The sequence below is a fragment of the Lynx canadensis genome, chromosome A1 (assembly GCF_007474595.2).
Source record: "Lynx canadensis isolate LIC74 chromosome A1, mLynCan4.pri.v2, whole genome shotgun sequence".
In the NCBI taxonomy this organism is placed as follows: Eukaryota; Metazoa; Chordata; class Mammalia; order Carnivora; family Felidae; genus Lynx; species Lynx canadensis.
Window position 1 is genome coordinate 239,970,249 of NC_044303.2, and position 18,472 is coordinate 239,988,720.

The 18,472-nt window shown below is 47.9% G+C and overlaps 1 protein-coding gene across 1 annotated transcript in view; it reads right to left on the minus strand.

Moving 5' to 3' along the window:
• PLEKHG4B (pleckstrin homology and RhoGEF domain containing G4B) overlaps positions 1 to 18,472 on the minus strand; it is a gene marked incomplete at its 5' end in the record, with an annotated part of 56,505 nt that overhangs the window by 27,261 nt on the left and 10,772 nt on the right. The window contains 3 exons of the mRNA XM_032594206.1: positions 1,979 to 2,102; positions 2,634 to 2,825; positions 7,374 to 8,547. Of these exons, the coding sequence (XP_032450097.1) occupies positions 1,979 to 2,102; positions 2,634 to 2,825; positions 7,374 to 8,547 (1,490 nt within the window). The remainder of the gene's footprint in view (positions 1 to 1,978; positions 2,103 to 2,633; positions 2,826 to 7,373; positions 8,548 to 18,472) is intronic.

Here is an 18,472-nt window from a genome sequence, read left to right on the forward strand (position 1 = left end):
TAGTAATGAGTGCTGACACCTCGGGTACTTCATTCTGACCGCCGAAGGCTCGTGTCATATCCCACAAGGTGGATTTCAGCTCCTCAAGGTGCAATAGGCAATCAGGATGCTAACCAAGTTACAGTGCTCGTGGAGAAATAATCAGCCAAGCCATGAGGCTCCAGCCTGAATTACGCTAAGTGCTTTAGATAATTTAGGTTTTCCTCGACATAGGCTTTCCCCCGGAGCTTCACGAGCTGGTGAACATATCTGCTCTGGGAGGGGAGTGGGGTCATCTGAATTTTCTGTGGAAAAGTCACAGGGCTGCAGAACCAAGGTCAAGTCTTGGCCTTGCCAATCCCTACTGGTACCCTAGCCCCTATTGTTGGTGTTTCATTACAGAAGGGAGAGAACAGCACTCGGCCTTACAGGTAAACCAGGCTGAGCATACAGAATGGTACACACCCCAAAAAGTACAGGAGGCTTTCGTCCTTGTCAATCAGGATTGCTTTCCAGTGTGGCCCCAAGTCAATTCTTGACCCTCCCTTAAAAGAAAGCTTTTGGCAAATACAAAATGCCATTAACTTAGAGTTTTGGTGTTTACCTGAGGTTCACTAAGTATAAGCTAATGTGAGGGTGAATCTGTATTTTTTTTTCAGGGTATTTTTTTTGTATTTTGAGATCTGTGCTGAAAGTTAAGTTTGAAATCCCAGGCTCATCCGAGGGCGGTAAAACCAGGGCTCTCAGATAACGGGGAACCTTGCTCTGGGAAAGGGGGGGTCAGGGAGCACACTTTCTTTTCCTGCCTAATTGTTCCCGCACTGATTCTACCTATGCTATTTCAGAAGAAATTTCAATATAAAGTTGAGGCAGCACAAAGAGCAAAGATCACATGTGATGAGGCTTCATGCAACATGTTTCCCACATGAGCTCACATCATGTGATATGCATTCTGTCACTGGCACTTAGTGAGACTGCATCGTGGGATGGGTCACGAAAATGATGCTCTGGACTCTACGTACTTTACACAGATGATTTCTAATCCCTCTGTGCACCTTTGAGACAACTAGTACCATCCCCGGTTATGCGGAGGAAACAGGCTTATGGAGTTGCACCATCCACCCTAGCCAGTAAGGGCACAGCTGGGATTTGGAGCCGGGCTATCTGACCTTAGAACCAAGCTCGAGGGCTGGGCAATGCCGCCTCCTCCACAGGCTGCCTCCACCCAGCACCTAGGGGACTCTTGGTCTGGGCTCCATAAGGGCCATCCAAACCATGCCTGCATCTGATGGGGTCAAGTACTACAAAAGAACACGCTTCAGCCACCCTTGACTCCCGCTCTCCCGTCTCTGTCCTTGGTCCTTGGTAAGAGATCTGAAGCCATGCTCCAGAGAACTTCACCTATGCAGACCTGTTCCACACGTTGTTGTCACGCAGGATCCAGGAGGTGTGGTTTCCCAGAATTTTGTGCCAGGGAGGTCATGTCTGTCTCGAGGAGCTTGTACTTGCTTCCTGGCATGTGGCATTGCCAAGCTGAACACAAGGCTCAGTTAGAATGCATCGGTCCTTCCTGCTTCTGGGAACCAGGTACTACTCATTGGTATGATTTCTTCACCTACTTATTCTAAATATTCTGTTTATATCAGTTCAGGTCTTTATCCCAAAAGACATGGAGTGTAAAACATAATGCTTAGAGCAAGTACTGAACATTGCAGAGCAACACAGAATTCAGGGCTCGAGTGTGTGTCAGAGCCTTGATTCAGTGGGGAGAGGTCAGGGTGAGCAAGAGGAGAGGAACGCACGAGGGACAGCCGAGGACCTGGAAAAGAGGGGTGGGGGGACGGGAGGTGGGGCCAGTTGGCAGGAGCCCGAAGGGCAGGTGGGAGCTTGCTGCCCATGCCACGAGGGGCCCTCGAGATTGCAGACAGAGACCCCTGCATGAAGCTTGCACTGCATTACCCCAAAGGTCTGAAAGGGGGGGAACCTGCCTCAGTCCCACCTGGGGATGCCGTGGAGGTACCGCAACAGGCGGGTCAGCTCGGCGCTGGAGCTGTGTCTGCTGGACCAGAGCGGGCTCGTTGTGCAGACCTGTACCACTGCTCTCCCTTGGTGATCCCGGGTCCCTGCAGAGACAGAGGGCATCGTGAAAGGGGGAAGCTCCAGTGGGGACATGCGTGGCCTCAAGCTTGGGAAATACCACGCTAGAGCCTGCACACTGTTGACGCATTGGCTTAGATGTGAGATCTGCCAGGGGAGGAGGTCACCTGCGCAGGTGGCAGCCGTGCTCACCTAAAAGGGAGGTGGGCATTGCTAAGGGCTGCATGTTTGTGTTCCCCCAAATCCTTATGGTGAAACCTAACCCCCGTGTGGCCTTTTGGAGTTGCTTACATTTTGAGAGTGGAGTCCCATGAATGGATTTTATGCCTTAAAAAAAGACCCCAGAGAGCTCCCTTGCCCCTTCCACGATGTGAGGACACCGTGAAAAAGGTGTTGAGTATGAACCAGGAAGAGGGGCCCTCACTAGAAGCTAACTGTGCTGGAATCTTGGACTATCAGCTTCCAGAATAGAGAAGTAGAGGTCTGTTGTCTACAGGGTATCCAGTCTGTGGTGTTTTGTTATAGCTGCCCGAACAGAGTCAGGTGGCCATGCTCACCTGGGAGGACGACGACCCCGGACTGCAGGAGCTCCTGGCTGACCTCCAGCACGTTCCTGGGCACCTGCTTGGGCAGGTCTCCTGTGCTGGGCGGCTGTCCTTCTCCCTCTGGGCACAACGGCTCAACAAGCGCATCTGAAATCCAGCCAGGAGCACGAGCCCGGAAAGCGTCGCTGTCGGTGTGAACGCTGGCTGGACAACACAAAGACACCCGAAGACCAATTGTTTCTCTGGTTTGAAGGCAGCTGCTCAACGTGCCACAAACACAAGGAGAGAGTCACGTGTGAAAGAAGTGGGTCTAATGGGAACTCGCTCCATTTTTGGTGGGAAACGTCAGCATGCCATACCTTACAGGACAGGTGCACTCTAGAAAAGTAGGGCATGAACAAATATGTAAAAACTGATTATTCTAGTTGCATCAAGAGTGCTCAGTACCTAAACACACTTCAGGGGAATTTTTTTTAGATTTATCTATTTTGAGAGAGAGAGAGAGAGAGAGAGGTAGCGGAGGAGGGAGAGAGAGAGAGAGAGAGAGAGAGAGAGAAAGAGAGAGAATCCAAAGCAGGTTCTGCACTGTCAGTGCAGAGTCCAATGTGGAGCCTGAACTCACAAACCATAAGAACATGACCTGAGCTGAAATCGAGGCCTGGATGCTTAACCAACTGAGCCACACAGGTACTCCAGGGAGAAAACTGTTATATTGAATAATGTCATCCTACTTTATTTTCTCATACAGATTTCCCAAACAGTATCATCAAAATATACCCACAGAGGGTGACAGCACCCTGAGGGCAGGCATCATCATATTGGGGGTGGCTTCCCCTCCTGCATCACCCCAGAGAGGGGGGACCTGGCTCTCCTGTATCACCCTAGAGGGAAGGGCTCATGTTCGTACATCAGTCTGGAGGAGATGGCAGTGGCCATGGCTTTTGGGCGTGCTCCTCAGCCCTGTTTCCACACCGCACTTCACAGGAGATGAGCCATAACACAGACAAAGAGATTCAACACCCCCGCCTTGCAATCCTCCAGGGTCTGTGTTGCCCCAGTGGGGGAAGGATGGTCTTGGCCAGAGCTGGTTGGCACCTAAGACCCTGTGGGGCACCCTGAACCAATCCAGGCTCTGCTTTCCTGTCCCTCAGCTTCTTCCGTAACTTCTTTCAGTGCTAGTGTCTCACAACTCTGTGAAGAGTTTTCTCATTATAGTTGGACCAGAAAAGTCTACAGCGTTCTCTCCCTCTCCCTCTATATATTTAACACACACACACACAAATATATATATTTAAGACATATATATATATGTATGTGTGTATATATATATATATATAAAACAACTTTATTGAGGGGCGCCTGGGTGGCTCAGTCAGTTAAGCGTCCGAATTCAGCTCAGGTCATGATCTAGCAGTCTGTGAGTTCAGGCCCTGCGTCAGGCTCTGTGCTGACAGCTCAGAGCCTGGAACTTGCCTTGGATTCTGTGTCTTCCTCTCTCTCTGCCCCTCCCCCACTCACACTCTGTCTCTGAAAAATGAATAAACCTTAAAAAAATTAAAAAAAAATAAAGCAACTTTATTGAGCTATATTTTACATATAATAAAACTCACTCCTTTCAAGTATATAATTAAGATTTTTAGCAATTTTACCAAGTGGTGCAACCATCACCACAGGTCGGTTTTAGAACATTTCCATCCCTCCAGAAAGACCCCTCGTGCCCATGTATTGTGAATCCCTACTCCCACTCCTCACAGCCCCCTCTCTACAGTCCTGACCATTTGTACAAATGGAATGAGACACTGCAGGGTATCTTGTGTCTATCTTCTTTCACTCAGCACAACTACTTTTGCTGATGTCGCCTGTGTCACGCCTTCCATGGGTCTCATCCCATTGTGTGGTGGACCACATTTTGTCTGTCCCTTTACCAGTTGATTGATTACAGTATCCTTGAGACTGAATTTTTTCATGTACGTCCAAATATTTTCTAGAATACATCACTACCTGTAAAATCTTTGGGTGCCCAAGTGTTTTAATGTTTTAATTCTGCACCGAGCCCAAGCTCTCTCGCATGGACGGGGAAGCAGATAACACCTTCATGTGGCACTTTTCTTACTAGACAGCTTCCTAGTTGAGTAGGTCATTCATGTGGGCTTTTCTTGAATTCAGCTTGCAGACTGTGGGAGAGTGAGAGGAGGGGTCTGAGGTCCTGGGGCTACAATATTAAAATGGCCAGGAATAAAAGCAGTACCCTTATGTGGCTAATCAAGAAATAGCTCTCCGGGGCGCCTGGGTGGCTCAGTCGGTTAAGTGTGCGACTTCAGCTCAGGTCACGATCTCGCGGTCGGCGAGTTCGAGCCCCGTGTCGGGCTCTGGGCTGATGGCTCAGAGCCTGGAGCCTGCTTCCGATTCTGTGCCTCCCTCTCTCTCTGCCCCTCCCCCGTTCATGTTCTGTCTCTCTCTGTCTCAAAAATAAATAAACGTTAAAAAATTAAAAAAAAAAAAAAGAAATAGCTCTCCCCACCTCACCTCACAAGAAATAGCTGCTCAGTTACCACTGGTTGAAGAGGAGAACCAGATAGAACAGGAGGAGCAGCTGGAACAGAGGAGGAACAGCTAGGACAGGAGGAGTAGCTGGAACAGAGGAGGAGCAGCTAGGACAGGAGGAGTAGCTGGAACAGAGGAGAACCAGATAGAAGAGAAGCAGCTGGAACTGAGGAAGAAACTGCTTGCACCGTGGAAGAATGAGTGTTCTGTCACTTGTTCAATTTACGTGCTAGCAGTGGTTCTAGCTGAGGCATTTTCCTGTGTTGATGAAGACATGAGGCCTAGGACCACACCACCAACTGTGCATTCCAGGGACAAATGTGTGTCCAGGCAGCAAGGATGGAGGGGAACGGCTGGATCAACGAGCCACTGGCTGCTTGCTGGGTGACCGATTGTTGAGGCTCCTCTGCCTGGACCTCTGGTGTCACAGCCCAGTGCTTCCTGGGTGTAAGCAGCATCCTCTTACCACAGGGTCTTTCTTCTTCCTTCCCTGCACCATCAGCAAGAGGAGACAGGAGGAGGAAGAGGGGAAGAGTGCTCTCCCAGGAAGTGAACGCCCAACTTCAGGCGAGGGAGACAAGACTTCTCTCCCCACCAGCCCTCAGCGCAAACTAGTGTATAATCTCTGGAGCTGAGGAGGCAAAGCCCCCTGGGGCCCAGGAGCAATGACCGCTTGGGAGCATCATTGCCTCTGATGACGAGACTCATGTTTGCAGACGTGCTACTGCAGCAGCAGGGGGCCAGCAGGCTAAACATGCTTCCACTCGGCAACACTGATTCGTGTGAACTAAACCCGCCACCTCCATGACCGCCAGCTATCCTGACTGCGGTCAAGCGTCTGTGCCCCATGTGCCCCTCTGTCCGAGACGCTGTGCCTGAATGTCCACAGTAGCATTTGCACAGCCAGAATTTCTGTGCGGAGGAACATTTACTTAATTACACTTTAGAGTGACTCGTGAGGACAGAGGCTATCCTCGCTGAGATGAGCTACAAACATGAGTTTTCACTGAGTCATCCAGCATGTGTGTGACTGTGCGTTTTCTACCCTATACCAATGAGAAAAGTTAGGCCCTGGAAACAACGTCCAGGGAGTTCTTGCTTTGTTGACATTTTAATTGAACTGCAAGGAGGTGGAATGTTCTTTAAAAAGGCTACCCCTAAGCCAGTAGTTTTATTATAACATCTTTCGCAGTAAGTCTGTGTGTGCTCTATGCTGTGGGAATCCTGTCAGAATTTCAGGCATGAGTAGAAACCCTCAATTCAGAAGTGACAGGCCCACCCAGAGGCATGGGCAACTCCCTCCTTGGGCCAAGTGGGCAGGCCAGGTGTTGCCCAGGTGAGGAAGCCACAGTTTCTTCACTGTGTGGGATGCCGGGGCTAACCCTGATTTCTTCACTTCCTCCAAAGTTGTTGCTTTTGTCCTTCACAGAACATTTCTTTGTTCGAAAAACGGGAAATAACTGACTTAAGAAATACGTCGTCATTTTTTTTGTTGTTCTTGATGCCCTGCAAACACTCCTTTAAATAATGTCTTCCCTCCAGAGCATTATGGGAGATGATCCCAGTACTTAGGGTTGTACTTCAGCACATTTGCGGGCCTTTGAGGTGTGCGTAACTTAGGAGCTTGTACTATGAGCGTAGCACCCGACTTACCCACAGGAAAAGGGTATTAATGCAATGTGACAGGGTGAGCAGTGACCCCAAAAGGATGTGTCTACTCCCAGAACCTGTGAACATCACCTTACTTGGAAAAGGTCTTTGTAGATATGAATAACTGAAGTGCTGGGTGGGCCCTGAATCCAAAGATAGGTGTCTTTTTAAGAGAAAGGAGGAGGTTTGAGGCACAGAGACATCGGGAGAAGATGGAGGGGTGGGGAAGCCCCCTATAGCTGGAAGGACCCTCCCCTAGAGCCTCTGGAGGGAGCACAGCCACGCCAATATCTTGATGTCAGACTTCTGGCCCCAGAACTGACAGGATAAATGTCCTCAGCCCCACTGTCTGTGTTCCTTGTAGCAGCCACAGGGACGGGGCACACACAAACGTTGTTTTCAACAGTCGATATGGATGTGGACACAGGCTTCTCCTGTGTCAGTGACCAGAGAAAAGTTACAGCATGGAGTGGGAGAAAGGAAGAGGGGAAGGGGTGGGGGAGGGATGTGGCAGCTGGGTTAGGGAGGAGCAGGAAGGGTCAGGGTTGGGGCCGTTACCTGGACTCTCCCCTGTGGTGCAGGAGGGGCCGCTGGAGCCTGCACTTCTGGTCCCCTCGGCTTGTCCTCCTAAAAGACCTCCAGGCCTGTTGCTGAGTGAGTGGTGGGAGGCCCGCCGGGCCTCACCTCGGGAGCTCCTGAAGGACCTGTCACAGGACCGAGACCGCCTGGGAAGGGTGCTCCTAGCGGCTCCTGGATGGCTTTCCTGACTTGAGATCTCCCTGTGGTCTCCCCAGAGGCTGGGGGTCTCCTTCTGGGTTCGGCTGGCTGCTGCCCCAGCCCCTATGGTCTCGGAGCTGCAGGCCTCATCCCCAAGGGACTCTTCGGAACTGGAGCCCAGGGGCATGGGGTTCCGCAGGGCCTCCATATAGGACTTCCTAAACCAACGTCTGGCCTCCGTGCAGGCTGGGTCCCTGGGTGACTGCCTTCTGGAGCTTGGGCTGCCCATGTCCTCACGGACAGTGAGGGCCTGGGGACCGTCTCTTTTGTCTGTGGGGTCCAGGCTCTCTCCTGGTCCTTCCCACAAGCCTGGCTCTGAGGGCCCAACCCCTACAAGGCCTCCGTCAGAGCTCCAGAACGTGCTTCTAGGGTTTTCCCACCCAGCCCTTCCTGCGGAAGGCTGGTGGATGGGCTGGTCACTGCCGGGTTGCCCACCACAGTGGGGCACGGTGGGGGTGTCACTGGGAGGGGTACTCTCATGGGGACGAGTGCTGGCCATGACTGGTGCTGGGGCCAGAGCTTTGGAGGCACTTCTAGGTGGTGGCTGCTCAGGCCTGGGGCAGCTGCGGTGGGGCAGGGCGGTCCTGAATGTTGGGACAAAGATGGGGTCTGTGACACTGCTCCATGGGGTGCGGAAGACGGCGGAGCCTGAGGTCAGCAAGCAGTTTTGCAAGGGGACACCGTTCCGCTCCCCGTTCAGCTGTTCCAGGAACTCTCCTGTGAAGACGCAGCTGTACATGGCCTCAGGGACAGTAACTTCTTCTGAGCCCCGTCCAAGCTGAGAGAGGCATTTTAAAACCAGTCTGGCTGACTGCTTCCCCACTGATGTGACCTGTAGATAGAAGTCCCCAGGCCTGAGCCTAACTCCGCGGAGGGATGCCAGCTGCACCACGACCTTCTCATGGATGCACAGTGGCCAGCCTTCATGGAAGAAGATGAGGCCTGTGTACCTGGCCTGGGATGAGAGAGGGAGGGAAGGAGGTTAGACCTTCGTGGTAGCTCCTCGTGGGAGGCTGGAGGGAGGTGGGCAATAGGACAGGAGGGAGGAAGCCACTGGAGGAGCCACCCAGGCAGTCCTACCACAGGCAGCCTGGGGGCTCTGGGCCAAGTCTCTCCTAGGAGCCGTCCCCACCTGGGGAAGGGTCTGGGCCCTCACAAGTTCACCACACCAGCCCCTGGTCTAAGCTTCACAGCATTTCTGGCTCTCCTAGGTGCCCACAAGCAGCCCCCCGAGAGCAGGGCTACTTCTGGAATCACAGGGTCAGGGGCACAGTGAGGGGGTGCCAGGACCCACAGGGACACCAACAATATCGGCTGCAATCTCCCACCAAATACAGTGGGTCCTTCTACTTATTTGAAGGAGTCCATGAAGTTTACAACACAGCTGTAGACTATGCAGGTGAGTTCCCAAGCACATCTTTGGAAAGAACTTGCTGTAGAAAAGGTTTCGATGGCAGGACGGATAAGACACAGGCAAACACAGGCAGCGTCTGGCATGGGCAAGAGAGTGTTTGGCAGTTTGGGGAACAAGGGGTGGGACCCCCAATGTATCAGTAGCTGCAGCTCACACCCTGACAGGGGAGCACACTCTTTGGTACCGGTTGTTACAATACACTTTGCTTCTCCCCACTCCAGCACTGATGTATTGCACATACATTATTACAATAATCGAGAAGATGAAAAAGAAGTGATCTCATTCTGATATATCTTGAGGTTTTTTTACTTTTTTTTTTTTTTACCTTGTCCACGCAGGACACAACTTCTCTAAACTGCAGTAACAATGTACATGTAACTTAATGTTCCAGTTTGTAGTCATCCTTAGCCAACATTTCTCCATGTTCCTCTTTCATAGTGCCCATGCTGGTGGTGACTTCCTGTTCTCTGTGGGAAATCTACAGGGCTTCTCTTCCTTCCTTATTTCTTTCTTTCCTTCCTTCCTTCCTTCCTTCCTTCCTTCCTTCCTTCCCTCCATGGGAAATCTACAGGGCTTTGCTTCTTTTCTTTCTTTCCTCTTCTCTTCTCTTTTCTTTTCTTTCTTTTTAGTAGGCTTCACACCCAGTGCAAAACCCAACACAGGGCCTGAACTCACAACTCTGAGATCAACACCTGAGCTGAGATCAAGAGTCAGACATTTAACCACCTGAGCCACCCAGGTGGTTATCTGTTTCTATTATAAATAAGAAATGCAAGCAACATTTCCATGATACCATTTCTTGTTCCTTTATTTTTTAATCTTCTTAAAATTTATTTTTGAGAGAGAGACAGAGCACAAGCAGGGGAGGGGGGGAATGAGTGTCTTTCATGATTCTTGGCAGTATGACCAATTTGTCATCAAAAGACACATTGTCAGCAGTGATAAGTCATTTTACCAAGATTCAGTAGGACAAGGCTTTTAAAAAAATTATTTTAATGTTTTTGATTTACTTTTGAGAGAGAGAGAGAGAGAGAGAGAGAGAGAGAGAGAGAGAGAGAATGAATGAGCGGGGAAGGGGCAGAGAGAGGGAGACACAGAGTCCAAAGCAGGCTCCAGGCTCTAAGCCATCAGCACAGAGTCCGACACGGGGACCAAACTCCTGAACCACGAGATCATGACCCGAGCCAAAGTCAGATGCTTAACTGGCTGAGCCACCCAGGCTCCCCAGGACAAGCCTTTACATTGAGGAATCTTTTTCTAAACTAGTATACATACTGTGGAATATTGTTTTAATTTGTACTTATGTGATAGTCAAGCCAACACTGTTTTCGATATTTGTTTTTTCTGTAAATTTTCTGTATGTCTTTTTGTTCCTTTTACGAATTGTGGCCTTGTTTTTGCCTTCTTAGTTGCTGTCAGGTTTGTAAAAAAATTGACAATTTTTTTTTCTACCCACCATTAGCAAATGTTTGTGTTATGTGTCTATTAGGCACTCATATTTGTCCCAGTTTACTTGCTTTATAGTTATGTTTCTTTCCTCCCTATAGAGGCTTAAATTTTATACAAGTTGAATTTCTTGACTTTTTTGTGGTATCTTTTGTCACCTTAAAACTTAGAGTTTGATGTCTTACTGAAGGTTGCCTTTCGCATTTATGTTAGTTTTCCTAAGAGTTGAGGTTTACAAAATACTTAATGTTTTCATACACCTGGAGTTGGAAATTGTACCTTAAATACACTGGTATATTCTTTTTTTAGATTTTTTAAAAAAACGTTTAGTTATTTTTGAAAGAGAAAGCTTGAGCAGGGGAGGGGCAGAGACAAAGGGAACCTGAGCTGGCAGCACTGAGCCAGTTGTGGGGCTCAAACCCACAAACCGTGAGATCATGACCTAAGCCGGACGCTTGACCAACTGAGCCACTCAGGCTCCCCCCACACTGGTGTATTCCTAAGAGTGAAGGCCTCATTAAGCAGGTCCTTGCCATGTACTCACACTGGGTCGCCAGAAGGGGGAGGCATTGTCCAACCTCCAGGAGCCACAGCCTGGGAGGAAGGTGAGGGTCTGGTGCAGACACAGCTAGTATTTACTGAGCACCTGCCAGGTACCCTCACACCTGTGGCCCCATTTAATTAAAAATTAAGATTTTTCAGGGGCGCCTGGGTGGCTCAGTTGGTTGAGCATCCGACTTCAGCTCAGGTCATGATCTCATGGTTTGTGAGTTCAAGCCCCGCGTCAGGCTCTGTGCTGCCAGCTCAGGGCCTGGAGCCTGATTTGGATTCTGTGTCTCCCTCTTTCTCCGCTCCTCCCCTGTTGGCGCTCTGTCTCTCTCTCAAAAGTGAATAAAGATTAATTATTTTTTTAAATTAAGATTTTCAGATTGGAAAAATAATACTCGTGCATTGCAGAAACTGGAGGATTCAGAAAAAACAATCCCAACACCAACCCCCAGAAGTCAGAGTTGTTGACATTTATGTGTGTTTCGTTTCGTTATTTTTTCCTGTGTATTTTTTCAAATGTTGACAGAGAGAGAGAGAGCACGCGCGCGCGTGAGAACAAACAGGAGCCAGGCAGAGAGATAGAGAGAGTGAGAGAGGGAGAATCCTAAGCAGGCTCCACGCTGCAAGCACAGAGCCCAACATGGGGCTCGAACCCATGAACCAGCTGAAACAAAGAATCGAACACGTAACTGACTGAGCCACCCAGGTGCCCCTTTTCCCGTGTATGTTTAATGGCTGAGATCACATCACAAAAATACAGCAGTGCATGGTAATTTTATCACCTAATGGTATTTCATCAGCCTCTCCTGTGCTATGAGAAACTCTTCGCCCAGACCACTTCAATGCTGCATATTTATTTTCCCCCAATTTTGCTCTGACAAATTAAAATACCATGCCCATTGTTGGGCCTGGAGGCCCACCTGGGTGTCACATGCTTCTGTGGAATCTGAGGCCATGGAGCAGGTTGATGGGTGTGGCCATGGCATGGGGTGGAGCCAGTGCCCACCAATCTGGGTGGCCACAGGTGTGGCCAGTGTCCTTGCTATATGGTCAGCACCCACCTCACGCTGGACACGAAGATCCAGGACATCATCCAGCCCTGTGGTCAGCAGCAGTGAGATTCCCAAGGACCACTTTCTCCCGAGGAGAGAAGTCCAACCTGAGCTGTGGCCTAAAGGTATGCAGCTGGGGTCAGTGGTGTGAGCCCCAGGAATGAGCTTCATGACAGAAAGTTCTGGAAGCAGAGGGTCCAAGGCCGACCATCACTGGTAGCTGACCCCTTCCCGGGGGGCCTGAGCAGACTCAAGGTGGGGAGTATGGGAGGACTGTGCAGCCCTCACACCCCAGCCCTGTCACTCCCCCTCCTGGCATGAAAACAGCTCCACTGCCCAGACCCCAAAGGGCACTGCCAGGGAGAAACCGCCGAGGCTGGGTGCAGATGTGAAACAACAGCCCTGGCAGATGTGCTTCCCTCTGTCGGGTGGCTGGGCAGGGGATAAAATGTGCCAAATATGTGTTGCTGGCATCTTCTGTCTCTGCAGTGGGATGTAGTAGCTGTGGAATGGCCTTGAGCAGCTGTGATAGCAGTAGTCATCTTTAACCAACACTGAGTGAAGGCCAACAACACGCTAAGCACTTTGCATCCATGATGGCATTGAACCCTTACTTCACGAGAAGATATGCTGGTTGGGACTCATCAGCTGCAGGTGATAAGATGCCTGCTGAATCTTGGCTAAATGATGGAGAGGAGGAATTCTCTCACTGCAGAGTGTGAAGGACAAAAGCCCCATGGTTGGAGCAGAGGCTCACAGACACCGAGAACTGGGTGCTTTCTCTTTCACAGCCTTCCATGTACATGTGTTTCATTCTGATGCTGGTTACTGCATGGTCCTGGGATGACTTCCCCAGCCTAGTGGTCACACCCTTATACCCAATGTCTCAAGCAGGGAAGAGTAGCTTCCTGTGTATTGTCTTTCCTACGGGAGTATGTTCTCATAAATATTCCTGCCCCCAGCAGACTTCTCTTTATCTATCATAGGCCATAAAGGAGCCAGTGATTTCCCCCGGTTACAAGGAAGGCTTGGAAAGTGGATGTCTCTGTAGTGGGAGGCAGCAAAAGACAAGGGTTGGGAAAGACCATAAGCTAGACAGTCAAGTGTCTGCTCAGGCGGGTACTGTTACTACCTTGTCTATAGATGAACAGAATCAAAGACCAGAGAGATGAAAAGATGGCTTGCCTAGGTCTTTACAGAGTTTGTAGTGGCAGAACCCACATCATTCCTCTCACAGAGCCTGCGATCCTAACCCCTGTCCAGTACCACTTGGCAGGGACACCCAGGCAGCCGTCCACAATTCAGGCTGATAAATGGTGAGCACCAAGTGCTGTGATGACACAGAGGACAGAGAATCTTCTTGGGCACGGCCATGGGGAGTGAGCTGGAGAGGAGAGCTGTGGTTGCACTGGCCTTTGAAAGGTAAGTAGAACTTCCACCAGGTGCAGGGGAAATGGCACGAGGGGGACAGGCCCCAGGATGAATGAAAGTGGGTGATGGGACAGTGCATGCTGGGTGGATTAATCAAGACTCTTTGGGTTGTCAGATGAATTTGTCTTGTGTCACTGGGAAGCCTGGAGGAGAGGGGCTTCAGACCTAGTCCAAGTAGGGGGCTTAAACATGTCACTGGGGCTGTTTCTCTCCCTTGCCCCACTTGGCTTCACTGTGCAGACAGGCTGGGTCAAGATGCAAATCCTCCTGATACATAAACCCAGTGGAAAGAGGGTATCTTGTCTTCAATATCTTTATTCAAGTTCCAGGGAAGACTCCGACTGGGCGTCTCAGTCCTTCCAAGCTGCTCTAACAAAAATACTATAGATTGGGTAGCTTATAAACACAGAAATGTCTTTCTCACTATCCTGTAGCCTGGAAAGTCCAGGATCAAGCTATTGGCATTTTTGTTGTCTGGTCAGGACCAGCTGCCTGGTTCACAGATGACCAACTTTTTGCTATGTCCTCACACATGTCAGAAGGGGCAAGGGCGTGCTCTCTAGGACCTCCTTTATAATGGCATGGATGGGATGGACCAAATCGCTTCTTAATTCTATCTTAATTCTATCTATCCACTTCTTAATTCTATCACATATGGAAAACATACAAATTTTGTGGGGGACACAAACATTCAGTCTATAGCAGTAGGTCATGTGCCAATCCCTGAAGGTGTTGTCTGAAGGTGGGATAAAGGGTGAACACAGAGAGCCACAGCCTTTCCAGAATAGTGGAGCATCATGGCAGCATGGTGGAGAGGTACCTCCTAAATGATAAGGCAGAGATGCCGAGCATACAACATATATCCATTCGTACATCTGCAATCTGTGGTAGATGCCTTCAACTTCGGTACTTTAATTTCCTCAGTTGAAAAACTGACTAATTTCTCCACCACAATTTGTTGAAAAAACTGTCCTTACCCTCTGAATGGTCTTGGCATCCTTGTCAAACATCATTTGACCATATACGTGATGATTTATTTCTGGGCTCTCTACTCTGTTCCATTGGTCTATATGTTTGTCTTATGGCAGTGCCACATTATTTTAATTACTGTAGCTTTGTAATGAGTTTTAAAAACCAGGAAATGTGAGTCTTCCAACCTTGTTCTTCTTCAAGATTCCTTTGGCTACTTGGACTCCCTTGAGATTCCATAGGAATTTTAGGATGGATATTTCTATTACTGCAAAAAACATTGGTGTGGTTTTGATAGAGACCACATTGACTCTGCAGATCACTTTGGGTAATACTGCCATCTTCACAGTATTAAATCTTCCAGTCCGTGAACATGGATGTCTTTCCATATCTTAGGTCTTCTTTTCTTTCTCAAGCAACGTCTTGTAGTTTTCAATATGCAAGTCTTTCACCTCTTTATTACTACATATTTTATTCCTTTGGAAGCTATTGTAAATCTTCTTTTAGTTTACTCCTTTTTAGTTTACTTTTCAGATTGTTCATCTTTAGTATGTAGAAAAACACTGAATTGTGTGTACTTTTGTATCCTGCAACTTTGCAGAAGTTGTTTATTAGTTCCAACAATTTTTTTTGTGTGGAATCTTTAGGGTTTTCTACATATAAGATCACATCATTTGTGAACAGAGATAGTTTTACTTCTTCCTTTCTGAATTGGATGTCTTTAATTTCTTTTTCTTGCCTGATTGCTCTGGCTAGAACTTCTAGGAAGTGGGCATCCTTGTCTTATTCCTGATCTTAGAGGAAACCCTTTTAGTCTTTCACCACCGAGTATGAATTAGCTGTGGGTTTTTCCATACATGGCCTTTCTTCTGTTGAGGCAGTTTCTTTCCATTCTTAGTTTAAGTGGTTTTATCATGAAACAATGTTGAATTTTGTCCAAATGGTTTTTTTTTGTAATAACTGAAATGATGAGAAGAAGTTTCTTCAGGTTGAACTTGTGGGGGATTTGACTATAATTTCACAATAATGCATATGCCACGAACAAGGAAATTATGGCAATATTATTCCAAAGTAGAATGTATATCAAAGGTTTGAAAAGGAAACAAGGAACACCATTCTTCTTGGCCCCAACACAGTCCATAATTCTGAGATTCTCCTTGGGCAAATCTACCAAGGTTTTGATTATAAATCTTTTGCAGCCAAATTAGATAGATGTTATAAATCTTCTAGTCATGTTCTGAATAGATCCAGTTCCAGGTTGCAAGGAGCAATTCTTTATCTCATTTCAACATCTTCTCTAAATGGTGTGCTCAGAACATCCACAGTGTGTCAAGAAAGAAGCATCAGAACCAAAGTGTCTTTTTTTATTATTATTCAAAAGGAAGTCCGTGGGTTTCACTGTTTATGAGCTGCAGTTCAGCTGCTATAAAAACATAAGCAGGGTCCTTTTTTTTGTATTTATTTATTTTGAGAGAGAGAGAGAGGGAGGGGCAGAGAGAATCCCAAGGAGGCTCTGCACTGTCAGTACAGAGCCGGAATGTAAGGCTCAAACTCAAGAACTGTGACATCATGACCTGAGCTGAAATCAGGAGTCAGACGCTTAACCAACTGAGACACTCAGGCGCCCTGGGTCCTTCTTTATAACAGGCTTTCAACAGCAGTCCAGGAACCTGAATTTCTCTAGATCAGTAGCAGGTTTTCAATTATAATAGATGTACCACAGCAGTTACTACAGTACTCCAAAAAGCTCAGCTTCACTCTCCGACTTGGAAAACTTAAAATAGAACAAAACTTCTATGGTCCTTTGGAAAAGCCAGAAGGAGAACTTGGTTGTAGATTAAATGTGAGAAGTGAGGCTGAGCCTCCCTGGGTCTTTGATGACTCCCCAGCCCATTGTTTCATGGAGACTATGTACTGTCCACTTGTCCTGGGCCTGAATGGACACAGAGGGATGAGCTTCCCTCTCTGTGTGTCCATGGAACCTTGTCCTCAATGTTTGCTATCATGGCCCTGTACCCCTGGTCCTGGGGCTGACCCCAGGTGGTCCACACAGCAACCTACCACTAGGAACCAGAGACAGCTGAGAGTATTTGCAGACCAACTGCCTTCTCAAATGGTGAATGTGCAGTGGTCAGGCCACTAGATGGTCTTCAATATGCCCTCAGCCTTAACTCTGTACACAGTCTGGCTGCCATATGCACCTCCATTTACCTCGGCCTTGTGGGTTTTTTTTTTAAATTTTTTTTAAATGTTTATTCATTTTTTTAATTTAAATGTTTTTATTTGTGTCTTCATATACTTAAAGTGTATTTCTTTTTTTTAATTTTTAAATTTTATTTTTTTAAATTTACATCCAAATTAGTTATCATATAGTGTAACAATGATTTCAGGAGTCGATTCCTTAATGCCCCTTACCCATTCAGCCCATCCCCCCTCCCACAACCCCTCCAGCAACCCTCTGTTTGTTCTCCATATTTAAGAGTCTTCATTTTTGAGAGAGAGAGAGAGACAGAGAGAGACAGAGAATGGGTGGGGGAGGGGCAGAGAGAGAGGGAAACACAGAATCTGAAGCAGGCTCCAGGCTCCAAGCTGTCAGCACAGAGCCTGATGTGGGACTCAAACCCACGAACCATGAGATCATGACCTGAGCCAAAGTTGGACGCTCAACCGCCTGAGCCATCCAGGCTCCCCAGTTTCATTTTTGATTTTAGTAATTAGGGGATATTTCTAAAATTAGGAAAGTAGAACATGCACAACTGGCCTTTTTCCGTACTGACAGGTCTACCACAGCACAGGCATGCTGACATCACCGCATGTCCCCTTGTCATGGTTTTACAAGTACATGTTAAAAAACTGATGCAAGGGGTGCCTGGGTGGCTTAGTCGGTTGAGCGTCTGACTTTGGCTCAGGTCACAATCTCATGGCTCGTGAGTTCGAGCCCCGCATCAGGCTCTGTGCTGATAGCTCGGAGCCTGGAGCCTGCTTCGGATTCTGTGTCTCACTCTCTCTTTGCCCCTCCCCCACTCATGCTCTGTCTCTGTCTCTCTATCAAAAATAAATAAACAGGGGCGCCTGGGTGGCGCAGTCGGTTAAACGTCCGACTTCAGCCAGGTCACGATCTCGCGGTCCGTGAGTTCGAGCCCCGTGTCAGGCTCTGGGCTGATGGCTCAGAGCCTGGAGCCTGTTTCCGATTCTGTGTCTCCCTCTCTCTCTGCCCCTCCCCTGTTCATGCTCTGTCTCTCTCTGTCCCAAAAATAAATAAACGTTGAAAAAAAAATTTAAACAAAAATAAATAAACATTCAAAAAAAAAAAACCTGATGTGAAACAAATATACACCACTTTTTGGCTTCATATTATAATAATTTCCTCATGTATTTTTTAAAAACTTCTTTCAAAACAATTTTAACCTGTGTATAACAGTCCATCATATTTATACACTATTAATTTAACCATTCCCCTAACATTTATTTCCATTTTTTAACTATTGTAAGTAATGTCACAACATGTACTGTTATGAATAAATCTGGTCCTGTATTTTAGATCCTTTGCTGTGGTCTAAGATATCTGATTCTAACTGTGTGTGACACTATAGTGTCCACACATATTTCCACGAATATGACAAGAGTTTCAGATAGTCTATCGTACTGAATTCTCCCTGCTCTGAATATTAATCTTTATATTTTTCTGCTTGTCAGTAAGCAAAAACCTGTCTTGTCGTGTACCTGGTGCCTCTCTGACCACCAAGAGGCTGGGTTTCCCCAGAGTTTCTGTGGGCAAGTAGTGCCTCTTCTGGACATTGCCTCTCCAAGGCTGACTTTTATACAGGACTTAGTATTTTACTTATGTCTATGAGTTCTCTGCAAACACGATGTAAGAAACAGCTTTTATTTGGCTGTTCATTGGCTTCTGAAACACAGATTTACTAGATGTTTCTGCCATCAATCTATCAGTTTCCTTTTTGCGACCTTGAGCCTGAGAAGTCAGTCCCCTCCCCTCTCTGTGTTTCACCCTAACTCAT